The following is a 21605-nucleotide window of genomic DNA, read 5'->3' as shown; positions in this document are numbered from 1 at the left end:
GGAATATATATACATACACATACACACACACATATATATACACGTGCATATAAATGTATACATGTACATACATACATATATGTGTATATATGTATATACATGCATATATGTGAATGTATATTATATATCTATATTATATGTGTGAATATGTGTGTGTACATATATATGTGTGAATGTATGTGTATATATATCTATATCTATCTATCTATATAAACAAAGGGCTCAGGGTGAGCTGCATATGAAGGCAGGATAACTAAAAATAAAATTAAGTGTTGAGAGGAATATACTGGGAGAAAGAGAAAGGGAGAGGTAGAATGTAATAAATCTTCTCATATAAAAGAGACAAGAAATAGCTTTTACAAAGAAGCAGAAGAGGGGGGAGATGAGAAGTAATAAATGAGCCTTACTTTCATCTAATTTGACTTAAGGAGGGAATAAGACACATTCAATTTGGTATGGAAATCTGTCTTACCCTGCAGGAAGGCAGGGGGAAGGGCATAGGAGAGGAAGGATAACAGAAGGGATGCCAGCTTGAGGGAAAGGCTAATCAGAAGCAAACACTATTGTGGGGGGACAGGTCAAGGAAGAGAATGGAATAAATGGAGGGCAAGAGAGGACCGAGGGAAATGGGATTAGTCTTTCACAACATGACTGTTATGGAAGTGTTTTGTATGGCTACACCTGTGTGACCTATATTGAATTGCTTGCTTTCTCAATGAGGGTGGGTAGGGATGCAGGAAGGGAGAGAATTTGGAACTCAAAGCTTTAAAAGTGTATGTTAAAAATTGTTTTTATATGCAGCTGGGAAGTAAGTTGTACAGGCAATGAGGTATTTAAATCTATCTTGCCATACAGGATAAGAGAGGGGGAGATGGATGCTAGAAGGGGAGTGATAGAAGGGAGGGTATATTGGAGGAAGGGGTGGTTGGTGTGCATGCTGTCTTGGGGTGTGGGGAGGGGAGAGTTGGGGAAAACATTTGGAATTCCAAATCTTGTGGAAGTAAAAGTTGAAAACTGAAAATAAGTAAACTATACAAAACAAACTTTTAAAAAAAGAACGAAAGTCAGGAAACATTAAGAGAAACTATTCCAATGAGGATGAAAAGAATGTGTTTGGGGAGAGGGGAGGATCATCTAAAGAGAGTGCATGTGTGGGGAATCCTTTGACTAGCAGCAAATCCCCATGGAGTCTCCCAAGTCCAGTGCTCTGTGCACTATGGAGCCACCTAGCGGTCCCAGTCAGAACAGTAGTCACTAAATTGGTCCATACCCTTAGATCCCCCTAATGTATTGTGACTTGCTTTTCAGAAACAGGCCTCACAAGCCCCTCACCTTGACATGGGATTGTCATGAGCTCCTTGACATTCTCTTGCCCACACTGAATGTAGACGGTTGGTAGGATTTGCTTATGTTGGGAACAAGCAGTCATGACCTTTGTTTTTCTACACACAAGCACTAAGGGTCTCCTCCATCATTAATTTAGAATTATAATAGGACAATCTCTCTGAATGTAGAATTAAGAATTGTAAGTAATTTGAAAAGTTGTGTAATCCTGTTTGATTTCCTGAATTCATTTAGGATATTGTCTTAATTTTGCTTCTTCCTTGCGTGGGTGGATGAGGTTTGTGAATGTCAAAGAATTTTTGCTCGAAAGTGGTGCCTAGAATATGTTTTAGGGTGTAGTTTTATAGTTTTTTGGCAGTAAATATGATAGAGTTACAATGATTTACTGCTTACTGTGCCTTCTTGGCTTAGAGAAGTCCCCTTGCTCAAGTTTTTTTAAAGTTAGCATTTTGGAACAGCTAGGTGGCACAGGGTAAAGAACAGCAGTCCTATAGTTAGGAGGACCTGAGTACAAATCCATCCTCAGACAGTTGACACTAGCTGTGCCACACCAGGCAAGTAATTTAACCCTAATTGTTCCGCAAAAGCATAAATAAATAGTTATTATTCACAAAGCCATTGTTAAATCATTCTCCTTTTGCTCACATCACTCTGAAACACTTAATCACTCTGTGTATTATCTGTTATATTCTCATGCGCACCATCTCTCTGTGTTTGCTTTAGTAAAATTTAGGAACAGAGGGTATACTGGATATTTGCTCTGTGTGGTCTTTGTGTAATTTGCATGTGATGCGAAGGGACTCAGAACTTGGATACACACATAAACACACACATACACACACACACACACAAAACTCAGTGCACTCCTCTCACAAGGGATAGCAATGAGGAACTCAGCATAGATATAAAAACAAATTAGTTCTCTTGAACTAACATTATTAAGATGGGGTAGAGTCTAACCAGGCACCATATCTATGAGAAGAGCAGAAAGACCAACTTCTTGGCCCCAATTTCTTGTTCCCCTTCTTTCTAGAAACTGAAGTCTTCCTTGGAAAAAGGTGGGCAGAGGAAACCCTAGAAAGATCACTTCAGGTCCTGCTGACATGAAGAGATAAAAATTTAGATAAAAATATGATTTGAAAACATGATCAGAAGAAATGGTCTCAGGATGTGAAATTTGGGCTTGGCCCATTGACAGATTTTGTTTGGTAGCTGCCTGGTCTTCTTGAGTTCTTGGGTCCATGACTCATCACTTTCTATGGAATATTGAGCTAGGAAGAAAGGAGAGAAAGAATCTCTAACTAGAGATTTCAGGTTCTTTTTTTTTTTTTTACTCTCATCAGTGGGAAGTCAGATGAAATATGAATGAGATAGTGCCCCAGGCCTGTCTGACAGTGGTAGATTCTTTCCCTGACTATACTGCTGTTGGCTGAGAAGAAGCAAGAGAACTCAGGGCAAAGGGCTGCCAGAGCCTGGCATTTCTCTTGAGCCCTGAGTCTCTTTTCTCATTTCAGATTTAGACCTGCCCCTGAGCAGGCAGCTCAGCAGCTACTGCAGGAGAGGGATCAGCTGAGCCTCCCTGAGCAGCCAGCCTAGGCCTGGGAAGGTTTTTGTTCAGGGATGTAGCACTGTGCGAGAAGTAAATGATAACTGAGCACAGTAATAATCTGTCCCATCCTCAGGCTCCACACTGCTTATTGTGAGGGTGAAGTCCTTCTCAGCACCACTGCCACTGAACCGGGCAGGGACTCCTGAGTACAGGTTGGCAACCCTGTAAATGAGTACCCGAGGAGATTGTCCAGGTTTCTTTTGGAGCCAGGACAAATACGTGTATCCATTGCTGTGTTTGACACTCTGACTGGCCTTGCAGCTGATGGTGACTCTGTCTCCTGGGGTCACAGACACTGAGGCTGGAGACTGGGTCAGCACAATTTCTCCCCTGGAACCTAAAAGCAGGAATTAATGATCAACCAACATGAAATAAACAGAACAATCTCCTTCCATTTTGATATTTATTCCACAGACAACCTGTTTCTGTAAACCCTTCTGACCTCCTAGAAGTTCACATTCCCCCTTGGTCTACACTGGCTCATGGCCCCAGAGATTCTAAGCTCCTTTGAATTCTCTTGTCTGGTGAAAAATTGCACATCTGCATGTTGTGCTGTCCCATGGTCTCACCTGGGGCCAAAAGCATGAGGAGCCCACAGGGAAGCTAGGACAGGGGCTCCATTGTGCAGTGTCTTCTCCTCTGTGGCTGCTCTGTCCCCATTCCCAATTTATGTCCCTGTTTCTGCAGACCCTCCCTTTGGGGATCTCTTTATGCAAAGCAGCTGAGGGTATAGGCGTTATAGGAGCAGAAGTGACTGACTCCACTCAGTGAAGGCCCTGCTTTTATGAAGATCCCAGTCTAATGGGTAAGCTGAATAAGAACAACAAGTGAGGCACATGATCTGTGAGGGTAACTTGGAGATAACTAACAGAAGCAAGAGAGAGGGAAGAATCTGGGATGATTCTTCCCAGATCATGAGTCTGAGGAAGAGGGAGGTTGGTGTTGCTCTTTACAGTAACTGGGAAGCAGGAGAGGGGAGGGCTTGGAAATGATATGTCTACTGGACATCCAGTTTGAGATGTTTCCAAGGAAGTTGGAGATGACAGATTGGAGGTCAGAAAAGAGGTTGGGAAAGGGAAGTAGTTATGAGAAGCATGAGCAATGAGATCATATTTATATCCATGGGGACTAATGAGATTATCAAGTGCAATCATATAGAGGAAGGAGAGGAAAGAGTCCATAGTGACCCCTGTGTGACCACTTCACTTTATATGTGCAAGTCTCTCCGGCTTCAACTCCAGCAAATAAGATCCCCCTCCAAGGATAAGTTCAACCCTACTCCTCATCACCATGCTGCTAATTGGAGCCTGACCCCCACTTCCCTCAGCCTCTTCTCTTCTGATGGACTGGAGGCTAGAGGTCTAGACTCCTCCCAAAGTCTTCCTTTATCCAGGATACAAACTGGATTCTGAGCTCATTCTCATGGGCAATGGATGTGTTTTGTAGATAATTCTACTTTGCATCTGTAGCTTCCTCTGGTTTCAACTACATGGTACAAAATACCTCCTGGTGTCTCCTCCCCCCTTCACCCTCTTTTGTGTATTGTCTTCCCTTATTACGTTTTAAACTTTTTGAGGTGTGGGACTGTCATTCTTTTTCTTATTTGTATCCCCAGTGCTTAGGATAGTGCCAAACATACAGTAGGTACATAACAAATATTTGTGGAATACAGAGATGTACGGTCAGAGGTCATGATGTGGATGAAGATTCAGCAAAGGAGAATGAGGAATGTCCTAATAGGTAGGAGAACCAAGAACGAGCATTGTCCTGAAAACCTGGAGAAAAGGAACATCCAGGGGGAGAAGCCAATCAATTGTGTCAAAGTCTGAAGAGAGGGGGAAGAGAATGAAGATGGAGAAAAGGACATTGGATTTAGCTCCTAGAAAACCATATCTATTCTATACTATCTCCAAAGGAGATGGACCCAGCAAAGATCATCTTCCCCTCCAAAGAATCTTCCAATAGTGAGCAGAGACATGAGCAGGATGCGAATTGGGTTCATATTGGGGCAAGGAGATCCTAGTCTTGTGCTGGACAGAATGGGGTGAGGAGGAGGAATGTGACTGTAAATGTCAGAGGTTGTGTTGCCATATGAATTAAATGGAAGGGAAAGAGATGACAAGCAGGGAGAATGGGAAAAATATGAATATTGTTGTAATGTAAGGCAGACACCTTTAAGGTCAGAGGTTTATTAGACTTTACATTAGTATGACAGTTCTTGAGAGAGACCCTGGCATAGGACCGCTCAACATGGCATGCCCACATAAGAAAAGGTGCTGTGCTCTTTGAGCAAAACAGAATTGAGACAGCACAAAGTAAATGCAGGATGCACAAATTTGGGATATTCACACCCAATATTCATGTGAACTATCTGTGCCCAACCTGTGGTAGAGCATTCTGAGTTCATATTGGTCTGATCAGCCACAGTTGGACACAATGAAATTTCACTCTACAATGGTCATGTCATTTTGGTCCTCTTCTAAGACAAAGGACAACAACCAACCAACCAAACAGTATGACAGGCATGGGTCACACCCAGCTTTGTCCTTCTTAGGGACTGATCCAGAAATTCCCTGCACGGTTCTGGTCTACCACATGAAACTTTATGGGTCTGTTTCTGGCCAAGTATGACTGAGGGCTTCTAATGTCTGGGTTATGAGAAATATAATTCCCTGCTTATTTGAAAGGACTAATGATCCAGGGTCCCTAAGGCAGAACTTGACACACATACAAAGATCCATTGTGAGTAAGAATGGGCATCTTTTAGCTGCCTCTGGAGAACCAGAGATGAGAAGGTTGGCTGTTCTCTCTATATCCCCCTTGACCATGGGGCTATGAATAGATAGCTGCCTCTGTCTCTTTGTGTTTATTCTATTCTCATCTTAGGGGAAGGAGTAACCCCACATAGAAGAGTATTGAGAGGTCTAGAGGTCTTTGGTCTGGTGCTCTTAGAAATACCTCTTGGCATCTGACTGAGGGCAGAGTTATTGTCTGTCTACTTTGGGAGAAGAGAGACATTCTGAGGACAGAGAGCTGCGGGAGTCCTGACCCTTCCTAGTGGAGTCAAGTGAATGCTGTAGGCTGCAGAAAGGCCAAGATGGCAGACACCCAGCAAAGAGATTCAATGGAGAGGAATTGTGTAGGGGCCCGTAAAGGGAGAAATGACCTTTGATGTCAAACCTTGTGAATTACCACTTTGCCCTCGATGTTCTCTCTCCAGGTGCCCTACTGCTGCTGGATTCAGTTTCATGACCATCTTTCATGCCATGGACTCCATGTGTATCTGTGGAAGAGGTTACTCCAGGCATTGGTTGGGAATATTTTTTTAGGTACTGTTGGTATTGTGCCACGGGAATGAATGCTTTTAATGAACTGAGGCTATTTGTTGATAAGCAACTCACAGGTGCTGTTGTGTTAGTAGTATAGCCCCTCAGTATTATTCCTAGTCATTAATATTCAGCCTCTGGGGACTGAGTCTTGGGCTCTGAATTCCAGGTAGGAACAATGTCCCCAAAGGGTTGTTGTGTTGATGTCTCTCTTTGTGTATTTGTGTGTCCAATGAGCATCCAATAATTGGTTTCTGGTAGTCTCAATGAAGTTGTTTCTAAACTTAATATTTCTCAGTTACTAACTTTTTATATATTTAGTTGTCAATTCTGAGGGGATGGAGGTCTGCTTTACTGTCAACCTTTTCATGCCATCACCAGTGTTACACTGAATAGATTTTTACATCTAGTCGTGGGTGGTTTCCTTACTGTAGTCATTTCGTATATTTTCTTCCTAGATGTTAATACTTTATCATACTTCAGTTCATCCAAACCTTCCCAGTTCCTTCCTCATGTATGTCTTTTTTTCTTCTGTGATGATTTTCTTTTACATTTATACCAAATGTATAGTTATTTTGCACAGTATCTTTGCTTCCAATTCTTTGCTGCTCCTCATTATGCTGCTCCAAAACTTTATCTTTTAATATTTTTAACTTAAACATTCAAAAAACATTTCCACACATGTGGGAAAACAGAAAAGTAGATTTTCTGTAAAACCATGTATCTCTGCTTCACAGTGCTTGTCTTTTGAGAAATTTATATAACAAATACTTCATGGTTTTTAAACATCTGATTCTCTGTTTCCTTCTGAATTTTCTTCTGTTTCCTACCATGCATTTAAAAACGTTTCTGTGTATCTATTTTTAGATCAATACTTCTATTTCTTCCCTCCCTCTGACTATTAACTGAGAGAATGAGATGTCAAAAGAAAACATATCAATATGGATAATAATCATTGTCAAAAAATGAATCAATATGGAAGTCATATCCAAAAATGTTTGTCTCTTTATCTTGAGTGCATCCACTGGATTTCATGTTGTCTACAAGCATGTGTGCACATTCTGTGTACCTAGTGAGGGGAATCATCTTCACAAAAGTTTTTGTACAATTTTTTGTGTTTTGACCACAAAGTGGGATCACCACCTTGCATGGTAAGCAGGACAGGGTTGGGGAAAGCAGACAATTTTTAAGACACTTTTTGTAGCCCTTCTTGGCACCAGGAGGCAAGCAGCATGGTGCTCCTAAAAGGATGCAAAGACATTCAGAATTGCTGCTGATTCCCACTGCTACTCCGGTCCAGAGAGACAACGACCCTGTGGCCTGGGCCACCTGCATTCAGGACTGCGACTACAGCTGCCTGTGCATCTGCCCCTGCTGATTTGTCAACTGCTTTTGACTCACATATAAACTGAACTGAAGGGAGGCAGAATTGTGTGAAGTGGTTGGGCTCATTCTTCCTTCCAGAGGCATCAGAGGTTAGTGTCATAAGATGTGACCAGGAGTTTTGAGTTATTCTTGCCACACATGCTCCCTTGAGTCCACTTTTTCTTTCTTTTTTCTTTTTTTTGAATTATAATGTTAATATGTTTATTTATTTTTATTTTTCATTTTTAACACAGTTCATATTACATAAAACAATTCCAACTTTTGGTCAGGTGATACTTCTTTTAAAGCATTTACAATATAGACCACAAACGAATTTTTTTTTTTAACATTAACCAAATGAGACACACATAATAATTATGTATGCTAGCTTGACAGGCCCTTGACCTAATTGTCTCTACATTATTACCAAGAATTAAAGGACCCTAACTTATTGTTGTTGGTCTAAACTCCTAAGCCTAATAGCTTAATTTTAGACTTAACCTCAGATGTTTCCCTACCAACAATCTATAATATAATAGATCTGATATTAAGCTTACAAACCTTTTGACTATAGGAAATTGCCACTAAGAGTAGAGACATTGCAGGGAAACAGTATCTCCCCAATTTCATGTCAGTTTCAGGCAGGAATAGATTGTCAACTTGCATTCAGTCAGGCTTAAAGTCTGCCAGGTGTCAGTGGGGAAATGGAGTCAGGAGAATCCTACTTCAGCCCAGGCTGAAGAGCTGCTTTCCCGTACTCCCCATGAAATAACCTTTTTCAGTTAATACCAGCATCTCATAGGCTTACTGGCATCATGGATTGGAGGCTCAGACTGCTTTTCTTCCTATCCATACCTGGAGTTAGACTCAGAAGAACAGTCAGTTAATAGTCCCATAGCATCTTAAAATAGCAAATTCCAATAACCAGGTTTCAGATATGACTATAATTTCAAATTGGCTAAGGAACATCTTTTGAGGCAAGTCTTAAGTGGCTTACATGCCTTTCTAGCCATGTTCTAGTTCCTGATTAAATAATAATCATAAAATCAAATTTACCATTAAATTTTTAACTTTTCATCAATGTAAAATTTTACCCGAGGTTACCTGCCTCTAGGAAATTTAGACTAAAATTCTTTTCCCCAAACTAAAGAGGTCTCTGATTTATTCTCAGTAATTAATTCAGTCAATTGTTTTAATACTAATTGCTTTTACATCACTATGTAGCATGTCCAATTTTCTCCCCATCTCTCCCCTCCCCCACCCTTGTATTCTGATTACCCTTCCCTCAATAAGCCCTCCTTTCTATCACACCCCACCCTTCCCTTATCCCCATCTTCTCTCTTTTCTTGTAGGGCAAGATAAATTTCTATACCCCATTACCTGTATTTCTTATTTCCCAGTCATATGCAATAATAATTCTCAACATCCATTTCTAATACTTTGAATTCTAACTTCTCTCCCTCCCTCCCTCCCTAGCCATCCCCACTGAGAAGGCAAGAAATTCAGGACAGACTAAATATGTGTCATTTTGCAAAAGACTTCCATAATAATCATGTTGTGTAATACTAACTATATTGTCCTCTGTCCTACTCTATTCCCTCTTATTTTTTATTCCCTCATTTGACCTTGTCACTTCCCAAAAGTGTTTATTTTTAGTTACTCCCTTCTCCCATTTGCCCTCCCTTTTTTCATTCCCCTCATCCCATTTATTGCTTCCTCCCCTACTTTCCTGTAGTGTAAGATAGATTTTCATGCCAAATTTAGTGATCATGTTATTCCCTCCTTAAGCCATATGTGGAGAGAGTAGCTTCACTTTTCCCTTCTCCCCTTATACCTTTTCTCCTCCATTGAACAAGATTTTTCTTATCTCTTTTATGAGTTATAGCCTGCCCCATTCCATTTCTCCCTTTTTCCTCCCAGTATTTTCCTCCCTCACCCCTTAATTTTTATTTTATTATTTTTTTTGTGGATATCATCTCTTCTGATTCAACACAACCTGTACTTTCTGTCTATGTGTGTGTGTGTGTGTGTGTGTATGTATGTATGTATGTATGTACAATTCTTCCACCTACCAAATACTGAGAAATGTCTCAAGAGTTATAAATATTTTCTTTCCTTGCAGGAATGTAAACAGTTCAGCTTTAGAAAGTCATTTATGATTTCTCTTTTTTGTTTACCTTTTCGTGCTTCTCTTGATTCTTGTGTTTGAAAGTCAAATGTTTCCTTCAGTTCTTGTCTTTTCATCATGAATGCTTGAAAGTCCTCTATATCATTGAATGACCATTTGTTGCCTTGAAGTATTATACTCAGTTTTGCTGGGTAGGCAGTTCTTGGTTTTAATCTCAGTTCCTTTGACTTATGGAATATCCTATTCCAAGCCCTTCGATCCCTTAATGTTGAAGATCAGATCCTATGTTATCCTGATTGTATTTCCACAATACTCGAATTGTTACTTTTTAGCTGCTTGCAGTATTTTCTTCATGACCTGGGAACTCTGAAATTTGGCCACAATATTCCTAGGAATTTCTCTCTTCAGGTCTCTTTCAGGAGGTGATCAGTGGATTCTTTCAGTATTTATTTTGCCCTCTGGTTCTAGAATATCAAGACAGTTTTCCTTGATAATTTCATGGAAGATAATGTCTAGGCTCTTCTTTTTTTGATCATGGCTTTCAGGTAGTCTCATAATCTTAAAATTGTCTCTCCTGGATCTATTTTCCAGGTCAGTTGTTTTTCCAATGAGATGTTTCACATTATCTTCTATTTTTTCAAACTTTTGGTTTTGTTTTTTAACTACTTGGTTTATGTCACAGTCATTAGCTTCCCTGAACTCAATTCTCTCTTTTAGAGAACTGTTTTGTTCAATGAACTTTTGAACCTTCTCTTCCATTTGGCTAATTCTGCTTTTTAAAGCCTCCTTCTCTTTATTGGCTTTTTGGACCTCTTTTTCCAATTGAGTTAGCCCCTTTTTAAAGGCGTTATTTTCCTCAGCATTTTTTTGGATCTCCTTTAGCAATCTGCTAACTCGCTTTTTGAGCTCTTCCATGGCCTGAGCCCAGTTTAAGTTCCCTTTGGAGGCACTGGAGGCAGGGGCCTTGACTTCCTGTGACAGTATGCCTTGTTCTTCCTCATCTGAAAAGATGGGAGGAGACACCTATTCACCAAGAAAGTAGACTTCTATGGCTTTATTTTTTTCCCTTTTTTGGGCATTTTCCCATCCAGTTACTTGACTTTTGAATCCTTTGTCAAGAGGATGGTCCTATTTTCCCTCCCTTCCCCAGTGCTGTGTTCAAGACTGAGATTTGACTCAACTGCTCAATTTCCCTGGGGCTTTGGGTGGGGACAGGGCTGTCACTCAGGACTGAGATTTAGATCAGATGCTCCCTACTGCCAGAGGCTTTAAGCTGAGCTGTTTGGACAATGGACCCAGGTTGCTTCCTAGCCATCTTAGCTGCCTGAAGTCTGCTGCCACAGCCTCTGCCATGGCCTGAGGCTATTGCTGGAGGGACCCCATTCCCTTTTGCCCAGCTGGGAAAGCCCTCCCACACTGACCTTTGGAGCTTTCTTTGTGGGTTGAGGTATCTTGGACCCTCCCTGCTGGGAACTCTGCCCTGGAGGTCTGTTCAGGTTCTAATCCTCCCAGTGCCAGGTGGCCAGGGCTGAGCTCCACTCCACTCAGTGTCCCATGAGATAGACCTTTCCTGTTGGCCTTCCAGGTTACCTTTGACTGGAAACCTCTTTCACTCTGTTGTTCTGTGGCTTCTACTTCTCTAGAATTTGTTGTGAGTCATTTTTTGCAGATAGTTTGTGGGCTGTGGGGGAAGGGCTAGAGTATATGCGTCTTTCTACTCCACCATCTTGGCTCCTCCCCTGAGTCTACTTTTTCATGAACAGAGTACGTCACTGACTTTTAAGTAACTGTCCTTACAATATCACTTGTGAGTCCAAATAGAAAAAAAATTTCTCCACTTAAACCTTGGGAGAAAGCACACTGGTGAGCCATTGTTATTAGAGAATGACATTTGACTCATTTGTGGTGTGCCTAGAATCTGAAGGGGTAAAGGAAACCTTGAGCTTTGACCCAAAATTGGTCTGTAAGAATAGCAGTTACCATAAGGTAAGTATACATGGGTTCATGTGAGCTACAAACATCTATGCTTTGAGATCTATAGCCCAACCAGTTTCCTAATTCATCAAATTTTATGACCATTCAGCCTGCTTTCTCCAATTTATCCAGAAAGAGTCACTTTTTCAAATGCTTATATGAAATGGAGGCAAATTATATCCCAGGCATTGCCTTAAATCAGAAATCTAGAAACTTCATAAAAGAGAATCTTGGATCAGTCTGACATTAGAAGTCTTCTCCTGTGATAGAGATGGAGAGATCACTTGGCCTCTGTGGCGTCTCTCAGCCCTCCTCTGAAAGGTCTCTCATGGGGAATGTATTTGATTCTCTCTACATCTCCATGGAGAAGGAGAAGAGGAGGCAGAACAAGGGAAAGACAAGACACAATGCATAGGTGATGAAGAAGGTGGGGAGAAGTGAAAATATAGGAGGGAGAAAATGTAGAATCGAGAGGCACCCTCTTGGAACTGTGGCAGAGAAGCTAGTCATTTAGGCTTCAGAGGAGGGACTCTGAATTGACTTGGTGTTGTTGTTCGTGGTGTAAGATTCTTCATGATCCTATCTGGAATTTTCCTGGTAAGGATACTAGAGTGATTTTCATTTATTTCTTATTTTTCACAGATGAGGGTTAAGTGACTTGCTTAGGGTGACATAGCTAGTAAGTGACTAAGTTTAGATTTGCACTTAGGAAGATGAATTTTCCTGATTCCAAGCCTGGGCTCCATCCTCTGGACCACCTAGCTGCCCCTAGATTGGCTGGAGAGAACTTATTTCACTGGCCCAGAATTCCATTGCTGCCTATTGTTTTTTAGGGAGCACTGACAGCTGGGGAGAGTTGATGTTTATTACATTGGCTCAGTGATTTCTTCTGCCACCTCTAGAGTGAGAAGGAAAAGTAGAGGGGTCTCCTATTTAATAGTCAAAAGAGGAAATCATAGCTGTGTTGCTGTGAACTCTGCTTTGGACAAGTGAAGCATGCACAGGGGTGGGTGGCTGGCTGGGCTAATCCGTCTATTCCAGACATGGCCAGTTTGATGGACTTTGAAGTTCTCCAGTTAAAAGAGAACTGCTATTCACAGTAAGAGTAAGATCTCAAAGGGACATTCCAAGTGACTGGTTGTGTAGATGAAAAACTTATTGGATGGGGGCTCAATAGCCAGGGGCCAGTAGAATTTCTCTTGAACAAGTTTACTTCTAGTTCTCTGACAAAGTTTGTCTGTGTCAGAATCCCCATGTCATGACCACCCCTCTCTTTCCATTCCTCTCTTTTTACTATTAGGAGACCTCTTGTTTTCTAGAGTTAATGTCCAGCAAGAAACTTTGTCCCAACTTGGCACAGCAACAATCTTTTGTGCTCACTCTCTGGATGAATTCTGCTGCAGCTAAATTAAAGAACTGATGGTCCCTGAATATGGGAAAGTACCAGCAGGCCTGATCATGAAACTCTGTTATGGATAGATTTTTTGTCTCTAGGCAACCTTACCTCCCTTACTTGTTGCTGCTATGTCTCACCCCTATTACTATACCACACTGCATGATTCTTTGTCTAGCCATAACTATATATGTATATATCACTATCTATCTATCAATCAATCATCTATCACAAGGTTTAATGTCATTTCTTTGGGTCTCCTCTTAGCATTGGAATAAAGAATGCTTTTGCTTATAACCACTGTTAGCTCTTTGGTTTTATTTTATTTTTCAGAGTTAATAGTAGAGATATTACCTCTGTGAGCTCTTTGGTATTTTCAAAGTTAAGAGCAGTTTCATAGCCACTAAAACTCTTTAGTTATTAATTTTCTGGGTTTACTTGTTTCTCCAGTTCCCTTTTCCCCTTTGATTTTAAGTTTCAGGTCCTAAGTTTCAGACTCACCCCTGAAATAGTCTCCATGCTAGTCTGTAAAATAACCATTATTGGCCTGGGTTCCATGATCAGCTTCTTGGACTTGACCTATTGATTCTTACCTACCTCATTGAGACCTATCCCTCAGCCACCCCTATTCCCTGTAAGTAGATCCTGTGATTAGGAGTCCCCAAGACAGCTCCTGCTGCTTCCTGAATAGGGCTGTCCTCTCCTGAGCCTGGAGTCCTATCTAATTGACAGGATCTATGAGGGAACAAAGACAAATAGAAACCAGGTGGGGATTAGGGAGCTTAGAAAAGAGAAAACTGAGGGAAAAGGGCCCAGATTGGGTTCTGCCGTTATGTCACTCACCCTATGTTGGCCTGAGTCTATGAGAAGTTGACTCATTATTATTGTGGTAATGACTCCCACTGAGATTTAATGGGTTTGTTCCCACCCCTCTCCATAGGAGCAACAGCCTAGTGGCTAAATAATTGGAGAAAAGCACATGTCATGGAAATAATTCATAACTTTTGGCTGTTTCTTATTTTTTCCCATCAGCATATACCTTAAATATATAAACTTTGAGCTGTTTTCAACGTATGTCACATCATCTAATGCAATTCTTCTTAAAATTAGGTATTGATTTTCTTTTTTTTCTCTTTCTCCTAGAAGCAGCTACATGGTACAGTGGATAGAGTACTGTCCTACAGTCAGGAAGACTGAATTCAAATCTTGCTGAATTCAAATACTAGTTGTGTGATCCTGGGTGAATTACTTAACTTTTGTCTGCCTCCGTTTCCTCCACTATAAAATGGGAACAATAATAACACCCGCCTCCCATGGTTGTTGTGAAGATCAAATGAGATAATATTTAGAAAGTAGGTGCTCAAGGAATGCTTGTTTACCTCCACCCTTCTCTTCCCTCCTACTATCTTTTCTTCCTTCCTCCCTCCTTCCTTCCTTCCTTCCTTCCTTCCTTCCTTCCTTCCTTCCTTCCTTCCTTCCTTCCTTCCTTCCTTCCTTCCTTCCTTCCTTCCTTCCTTCCTTCCTTCCTCTCAAATAAGCCAATGTTCGCTCAAATATCAGCTCAGAAAAAATTGATTCAGAAATTCCTCATATGGGCATCTCGGTGGTAACTGTAAAGTTCTTTGACATTTTGAAGTCCGTTACAACCTGGTCCTATCCTACTTTCCCTACAGCTCTTCAAACACATTTCAGTGCAGTCAAATCTGTTTCTTTCTGTTTCTCAGGGAATATTCTACCTCCCATCACCAGTTATTTATTCTTCACATATGGAATGTACTTCTTCCCATCACATCTTAGAATCCTACCTTTCTTTTAAGACATAGTTCAGATACTCCCTTCTACTGAAGTATTTCCCATTTCTCCTGGTTTCTAGTTCACCCCTCCTTTCATTAAGTATTTGTATTTGCCTAAACATGTCCATATGGTTTTCCAGTTAAAATAAAAATTCCTTGAGGATAGCCAAGCACTCAGCAAGTACTTTTTAAATGTCTATTTTGTGTCTGCCACTAGTTTATGTGTTGGGGAGACCAAAATAGACAAAAAGCGCTTTTGTGTAAGGTGCTCACCTTCTAATGTTAGAGAGGGGACAACCTGCAAACAAAAGCTATCTAGATATATCTATGTATATATCTATAAGTATTTACTATACACCTTGTTTGTGCATAGAACATATATATGGATATATCTGGATACATATATCTTGTTAGGGTTATACATTTACATGAATTATATATGCATGAAATGATATACACATACAATCTGTACATGTATACATATATGCATATGTGTATACATAGGTTATATGCATATATAAGCTATATGCACATATAGGTTATATACATGTGTGAATGTATTTATATGCACATCTATACATATATATATACATAGAGAGAGAGTGAGAGGCAAAGAGAGATGGAAGGAGGGGTGAAGGGAGGGATAGAGAGATGGCAGAGAACAAATGTAGAACAGAAGAAATTAAGAAAGAGGTTTATTTAGTCATCAAACAGTGGGGAGAGTAGTAAAAAGGAGTGACCCACTCCTCCTAGTATCTGTAATTCTTATACGAGTTTAAGCAAAGGAAGGAGGAAACAGTGTCCGATTGGCCAACACCAAGGCCATTTGCAGACAAGAACCATGGGTTGCTAAGAATGTATAAAGGGAGAAAAGTCCTCATATCAGCCTTTAGATGTGGAAGAACAGGCTAAGGTGATAAAGCAGAGAGAAAGAGGAAAGGAAAGAAGGTCACAATCAGAGAAAGGGATATTAGAGATCATGAACAGGGAAGTGAGACATTTGTAGGTGATGTCAAGGTCCAGGTTAGGACCATCTCTGGGTGTAGTTGAGGTCAGGACAAGCTCACAAGTGTTAATGAAATACCTCACTACGCCAGGTGCTGAACTGAGTGCTGTTGGTCATGAGTAGATTGAGGAACTGGAAGGTCAGGTTATTTGAAGGAGGATCACCATGTATGGTGACATCTTCTAATATGTGGACAGGGATTGTTTAACTTAGCTTTTGAATCCCCATCTACTGGCACAGTGCTTGGTATATAAGTGGTGCTTAATCAATGCTTGATGTTTGATTCAATGAAATGATAAGTGAGTGTGAGGATAGATTATGGATAGGGCTGAAAGTGAGACATAGAATGTCCTATGGTATCTAGACTTGAGGAAACCTGGTTCTGCCCCTCACTGTTCAGTCCTGGACAGGGGAGAAGCCCCGAGTCTCAACGCACAGAATGCTCACTCCATATCCCTTCCCCTCAATTGCTTTCCTCAAAAACAGACACAGACATTTTGCATCTGAGCAGGTCCCACTAAATTTTGTTGCTTCAACTAGTTTTGTTTAAAGGAGGCTGATGCTCATTAGTTACCCAAAGGCCTTTTCCTTTTCCCTGTTCCCATTTGCCTGCCCTTATCCTTGCTTTAAGGTTTTACTTAACTTATTCATTTTTTCCTTTCTTCAGTTATCATTTCTTTCCCTCTTTTGTCTTTTCTCTTTCCCTTCCCAGTGACACATTTAGCTGAAAATCTGTCTTCCTTCCCTCCAACTTCTTAGATTATGATTTTCTTTTACTGAACCTATTTCTAGAAAATGTTTTCTTTGCTTTGTTCTTTTTGTGATTTCTCTTCCCTTCCAGCTTATTTTGAAATTTCATTTCCTGATTCATGAGTATGTTCTCTAGCTTTCCCAGTGTCCTCTATCCTCTGGGAGCTCATAATTCTTTTCTCCTGGGCCACAAGGCAGCCTGTGGAAATACAACTCTTTTTCAGAGAAAGCATTCTCCCAAGGCATCAACTTCCCTCAGACTAAGATCATTATGTCATGTCCTTCTCCCTCTGAAGTCACATATGTCCCCTGGGAGTGCTCAAATACACTCTGTGGGCTTGAGATATTCCTGTCTCAACCTCTCCACCTCAGGTGCTGTCTCTGTGTCCCTCACACCAATTATTCATTGTCAAGGCCATGAATAGATTGATCAGAATGTATTATTGGGTTATGTCTAATATTTAGAATGAATTGGAAACTTTCTAGATAGGAGTAATAACCTAATGGTTGAAGAATGAGAGATCAGGCAGTAAGAGAGTTGAGTGGTAGGTTTGGGTGCCTGGTTGTTGATGAGCATCTGTGTGATTCGCGTTTTGCTGCAGGAGTCAAGCTTGAAAATAGGCAGGCATGTATCCCTTGCACTGTCAGTGGGTTAACAAGTGTCTTTCTAGCCTTACGCCCATGGCCTCAAGGGCAGTTTCATAAGTTTCTCCTCATTGATTGGTATGCTGATACACTCAACATATTTGATATGTATTATTACATAAAACATAAGTTATATGCAAATATATATATGAATATATAAATGCATCTATTTGCACAGTGAGAATGTTCCATGCCTGTTTGGGAGGTGGAGTTGGCAGTAGAGTGAATCTAGATTTTAGGTTTCCAGGTTTCAGAAGATGACAGGTAGTTCTTGATTGACTTGTGGAGCATTCCCTGACAAGAGAGAAAGATTGGGGAAGGAGCCAACATGTTAAGGAAGCAGCAGTTTCATACCCCAAATATCCTGCAATAGAGAGCTGGGGGAATTTCCTCCTGGGTAATATCTGGAATGCTATCTTAGTTCATTGGAGATCTTTCATTCTGAGAAGAAAAACTCAATCACTCTGTGTACTATCTGGTATATTCTCATGTATATAATTACTGTTTTCTGCCTATTATCATCTTGGAAAAAACTATATATTTGGTATGTATTCTCTATTGTCTTTACGTAACTGGCATCTGGTAGGAAGGGACTCAAGTCTTATTTACATACACACACACACACACATCACATCACACACACAAATCTGATGACTCATTCCTCAATAAGGGATAGGAATGAGGAGCTCAGCTTGAATTTAAAAACATTAGTTCTCTCAGAATAACATTATTAAGATGGGGAAGATAGTTATAATTCTAACTAGGCATCATATCTATGAGGAGAGCTGAATGGCCAGCATCCTGACATCAATTTTTTGTTCTTTGTTCTTTTGTCTCTGGAAAAGGGTGGACAGAGAGGAGAGTGCAGAGAGATCTCTTCAGGGCCTCCTGACATGCAAGGATAAAAATGATATGAAAATCTGATTTTAAAACATCATCAGAGACAATGGGCCCAGAATATGAAATTAAGCCTGGAGCACTGATGGATTTCATTAGGAGTGGTCTTCTTGACCTCTTGCGTCCACAACTCATTGCTTTCTATGGTATCTGGAGAGATGAGGAAAGGACAGAAAGAATCTCTGGCTGGGGATTTCTCATTTCTTCTTTGTTTGCCTCTCAGTGGCTGGTCAGATGAAATATGAATGGGAGAGTGTCTCAGACCCAGGGGAGGGTAGAGTGCCCCAATCCGGGAGGGGATAGTTCCTTCCCTGACTATACTGCTCATGGCTGAGAAGGAGCAAGACCCTCAGGGCCCACAGCTGTCACACCATGGCCTTTCCCCTGAGCCCTGAGTCCCCTTCTCATGAAAGCCCCAGAGATCCTGCCCCTGAGCAGGCAGCCCAGCAGCTGCTGGAGGAGAGGAAGGAGAGGAGCCAGCTGAGCCCCTGTCACCAGCCAGCCTAGGCCTGGGGAGGTTTTTGTTCGGGGTTATAACACTGTGGAGGAACAGAAGTTCCCTGTAAACAGTAGTAAATTGCCCCATCCTCAGGCTCCAAGCTGCTGATTGTGAAGGTGAAATCCTTCTCAGCACCACTGCCACTGAACCGGGCAGGGACTCCTGTGTCCAGGTTGGAAACCTTGTATATAAGTCTCCGAGGAGATTGTCCAGGTTTGTGTTGGAGCCAGTTTAAGTAAGTGTTTCCATCACTGTGTTTGAGACTCTGACTGGCCTTGCAGCTGATGGTGACTCTCTCTCCAGGGGCCACAGACACTGAGGCTGGAGACTGGGTCAGCACAATTTCCCCCCTGGAACCTAAAAGCAGGAATTAATGATGAACCAACATGAAATAAGCAGAACGATCTCCTTCCATTTTGATATTTATTCCACAGACAACCTGTTTCTGTAAACCCTTCTGACCTCCTAGAAGTTCACATTCCCCCTTGGTCTACACTGGCTCATGTCCCCAGAGCTTCTAAATTCCTTTGAATTCTCTCATCTAATGAAAATTTGCACATCTGCATGTTTTGTTATCCCATATTCTCACCTGAGACCAAAAGCATGAGGAGCCCACAGACAAACTGGAACAGGGACTCCATTGTGCAGTGTGTCCTCCCCTGTGACTGCTCTGCCCCTAGCCCAAGTATATGTCCCTCTGTCTGCAGGCCCTCCCCTTGGGGATCTGTTTATGCAAAGCAGCTGGGGGTGTGGGGCTTCTAGTAGCAGAAGTGACTGACTCAGCTCAGGAGAAGGTCCTCTCCATGAAGATCCCAGTGTATTTAGTAAGTTTCATAAGAATAATTATTGACTGACAAGATCTGTGAGGTCAAATAGGAGATAATCAACACAGGGAAGACAGATGGAGCAATCCAGGATGATTTCCAGAACCTGAGCCTGGGGGACAGGGAGGATGGTGCCCCTCTTTGTAGTAATGGGAGGGGGGAGGGTTTAGGGGAAAGAAAATGACATTGCTTTTGGCAGGATGAGGTTAAGCTGTCTTATGCACATCTAGTTCCAGATGTTTCAAAGGCAGTTGGAGATGGGAGACTGGAGGTCAGCAAAGAGGTTGGTAAAGGAAATGGGGATAGAGAACCACCAGAAATGAAATGACAATTAAATCCATGGGAGTTAACGAGAATACCAAGTGAAATTGTCTAGAGGGAGCAGAGGAGAGGGTCCACAGTGACACTGTGGGACCACTTCCCTTTGCATCTGCAGATCTCTCTGGCTTCAACTCCACGAAACAAGACCACCTTCCAAAGTTATGACCCACGCTTCTCCTCCTTACCATGCTTCTAACTCAAGTCTGGACACCACGTCCCTCAGCCTCTTCACCTCTGATTGATCTGGAGGCTTAAGGACCAAACTCCTGCCATGTGAATTTAATGGAAGGGAAAGAAATGACAGGCAGGGAGAAGGGGAAGATTTTGAAAATCATTGGAAGGTAAGGAGACACCTTAAAGATGAGAGGTTTATCAGACCTTCTATTAGTATAACAGACATAGGGCACACTCAGGTTTGCCCTTCCTAGGGTCTAATCCAGATATTCCCTGCCTGGTTTTCAATGATATGAAATTTTGTGGGTCTGTTTCTGGTCATATATGACTGAGGGTTTGTACTATCTGGTTGATGAGGAAATTTAATTGCCTGCTTATTTGAAAGGACCAATGATCCAGGGGCCCTAATGTGGAATTGGATACAAATAGAAAGATTCAGTGTGAGGAAGGGAGGGAGTCTTTTAGCTGCCTCTGGAGAGCCCGAAAGGAAAGTTGGCCGCCCTCTCTGTATCCCCCTTGACCATGGGAGATGGGAATAGATAGCTGCTTCTTTCTCTTTGTGTTTACTATGTTCTCATCTCAGAATAACCCAAGATAGAACAATATGGACTATTGAGAGGTCTAGAGGTCTGTGGTTTTGGTGCCCTTGGAAATACCTTCTTGCCTCTGGTTGAGGGCAAAGGAATCAAGTGTCTACTTTGGGAGCACAGAGACATACTGAGGACAAAGTGCTGCAGGCATCCTGACCACTCCTGGTGGACTAAGGTGATCACTATGGGCTCCAGAAAGGCCAAGATGGTAGACACCCAGCAGAGTGATCCAATGGAGAGGAGGTGTGTGGGGGCCCACACAGGGAGGAAGGACGTCTGCTTCCAAACCTTGTAAACTACCACTTTGCCATTTATGTTCTCTCTTTAGGTGCCTCAGTATTGCTGGAATCAGGTTTGTGTCCCATCTTTCATGATGTAGACTCTGTGTGTGTCTGTGGGAGAGGCTGCTCCAGGCTTTGACTCAGAAAGTTTTATAGTAACTGTTCTTATTATATCATAGAAATGAATGCTTTTAATGAACTGAGGATATTTGTTGATAGGGAGCTCACAGATACTGGAATGTGAGGAGTACAATCCCTCACCACTGCTTCTAGTAATTAATATTCTCCACCCTGGGGGCATAGTCTGGAGCTGTGAATGAACTTGGATGGACAAGACCTAAGAAGGTTCTTGTACTGATGTGTGTTTGTTTGTGTACGTGTCCAAAAAATACTCAGTAAATAAACGAGTCCCCAAATAGATCCAACATGGCAGCCTTGACCCACTTGTTTCTCAACTGAATATTTTTCCATTCTTTATCTTTCATATATTTATTTGTTATTTCTTTCTCTCACTTCTCAATAGCCCATCCTAAACTGATACTTTTCACACACACACGAAAAAAATACAGTTAAACCAAAAAGTCAATACATTGTTCATGTCTAACAGCATATTCCTCACATCCCACCTAGAGTCTAACACAAATTTCTGAGGGAAGGAGGCCTGACTGACGGTCAGCCCTTCCATA

At 41.5% G+C, this 21605-nt stretch overlaps 1 gene segment (V, D, J or C); it reads right to left on the bottom strand.

The window, feature by feature from the left end:
* Nucleotides 1-2958: 2958 nt before the first annotated feature.
* On the bottom strand, nt 2959-3538 carry LOC140520174 (immunoglobulin kappa variable 2-24-like). The segment is given in 2 exon segments: nt 2959-3290; nt 3523-3538. Coding segments are annotated over 2 exon segments (348 nt in total).
* Between the last annotated feature and the right edge of the window lie 18067 nt (nt 3539-21605).

Source organism: Notamacropus eugenii, chromosome 1 (assembly GCF_028372415.1).
Source record: "Notamacropus eugenii isolate mMacEug1 chromosome 1, mMacEug1.pri_v2, whole genome shotgun sequence".
NCBI classification, from domain to species: Eukaryota; Metazoa; Chordata; class Mammalia; order Diprotodontia; family Macropodidae; genus Notamacropus; species Notamacropus eugenii.
This window is presented reverse-complemented; position numbering and strand designations above follow the sequence as displayed.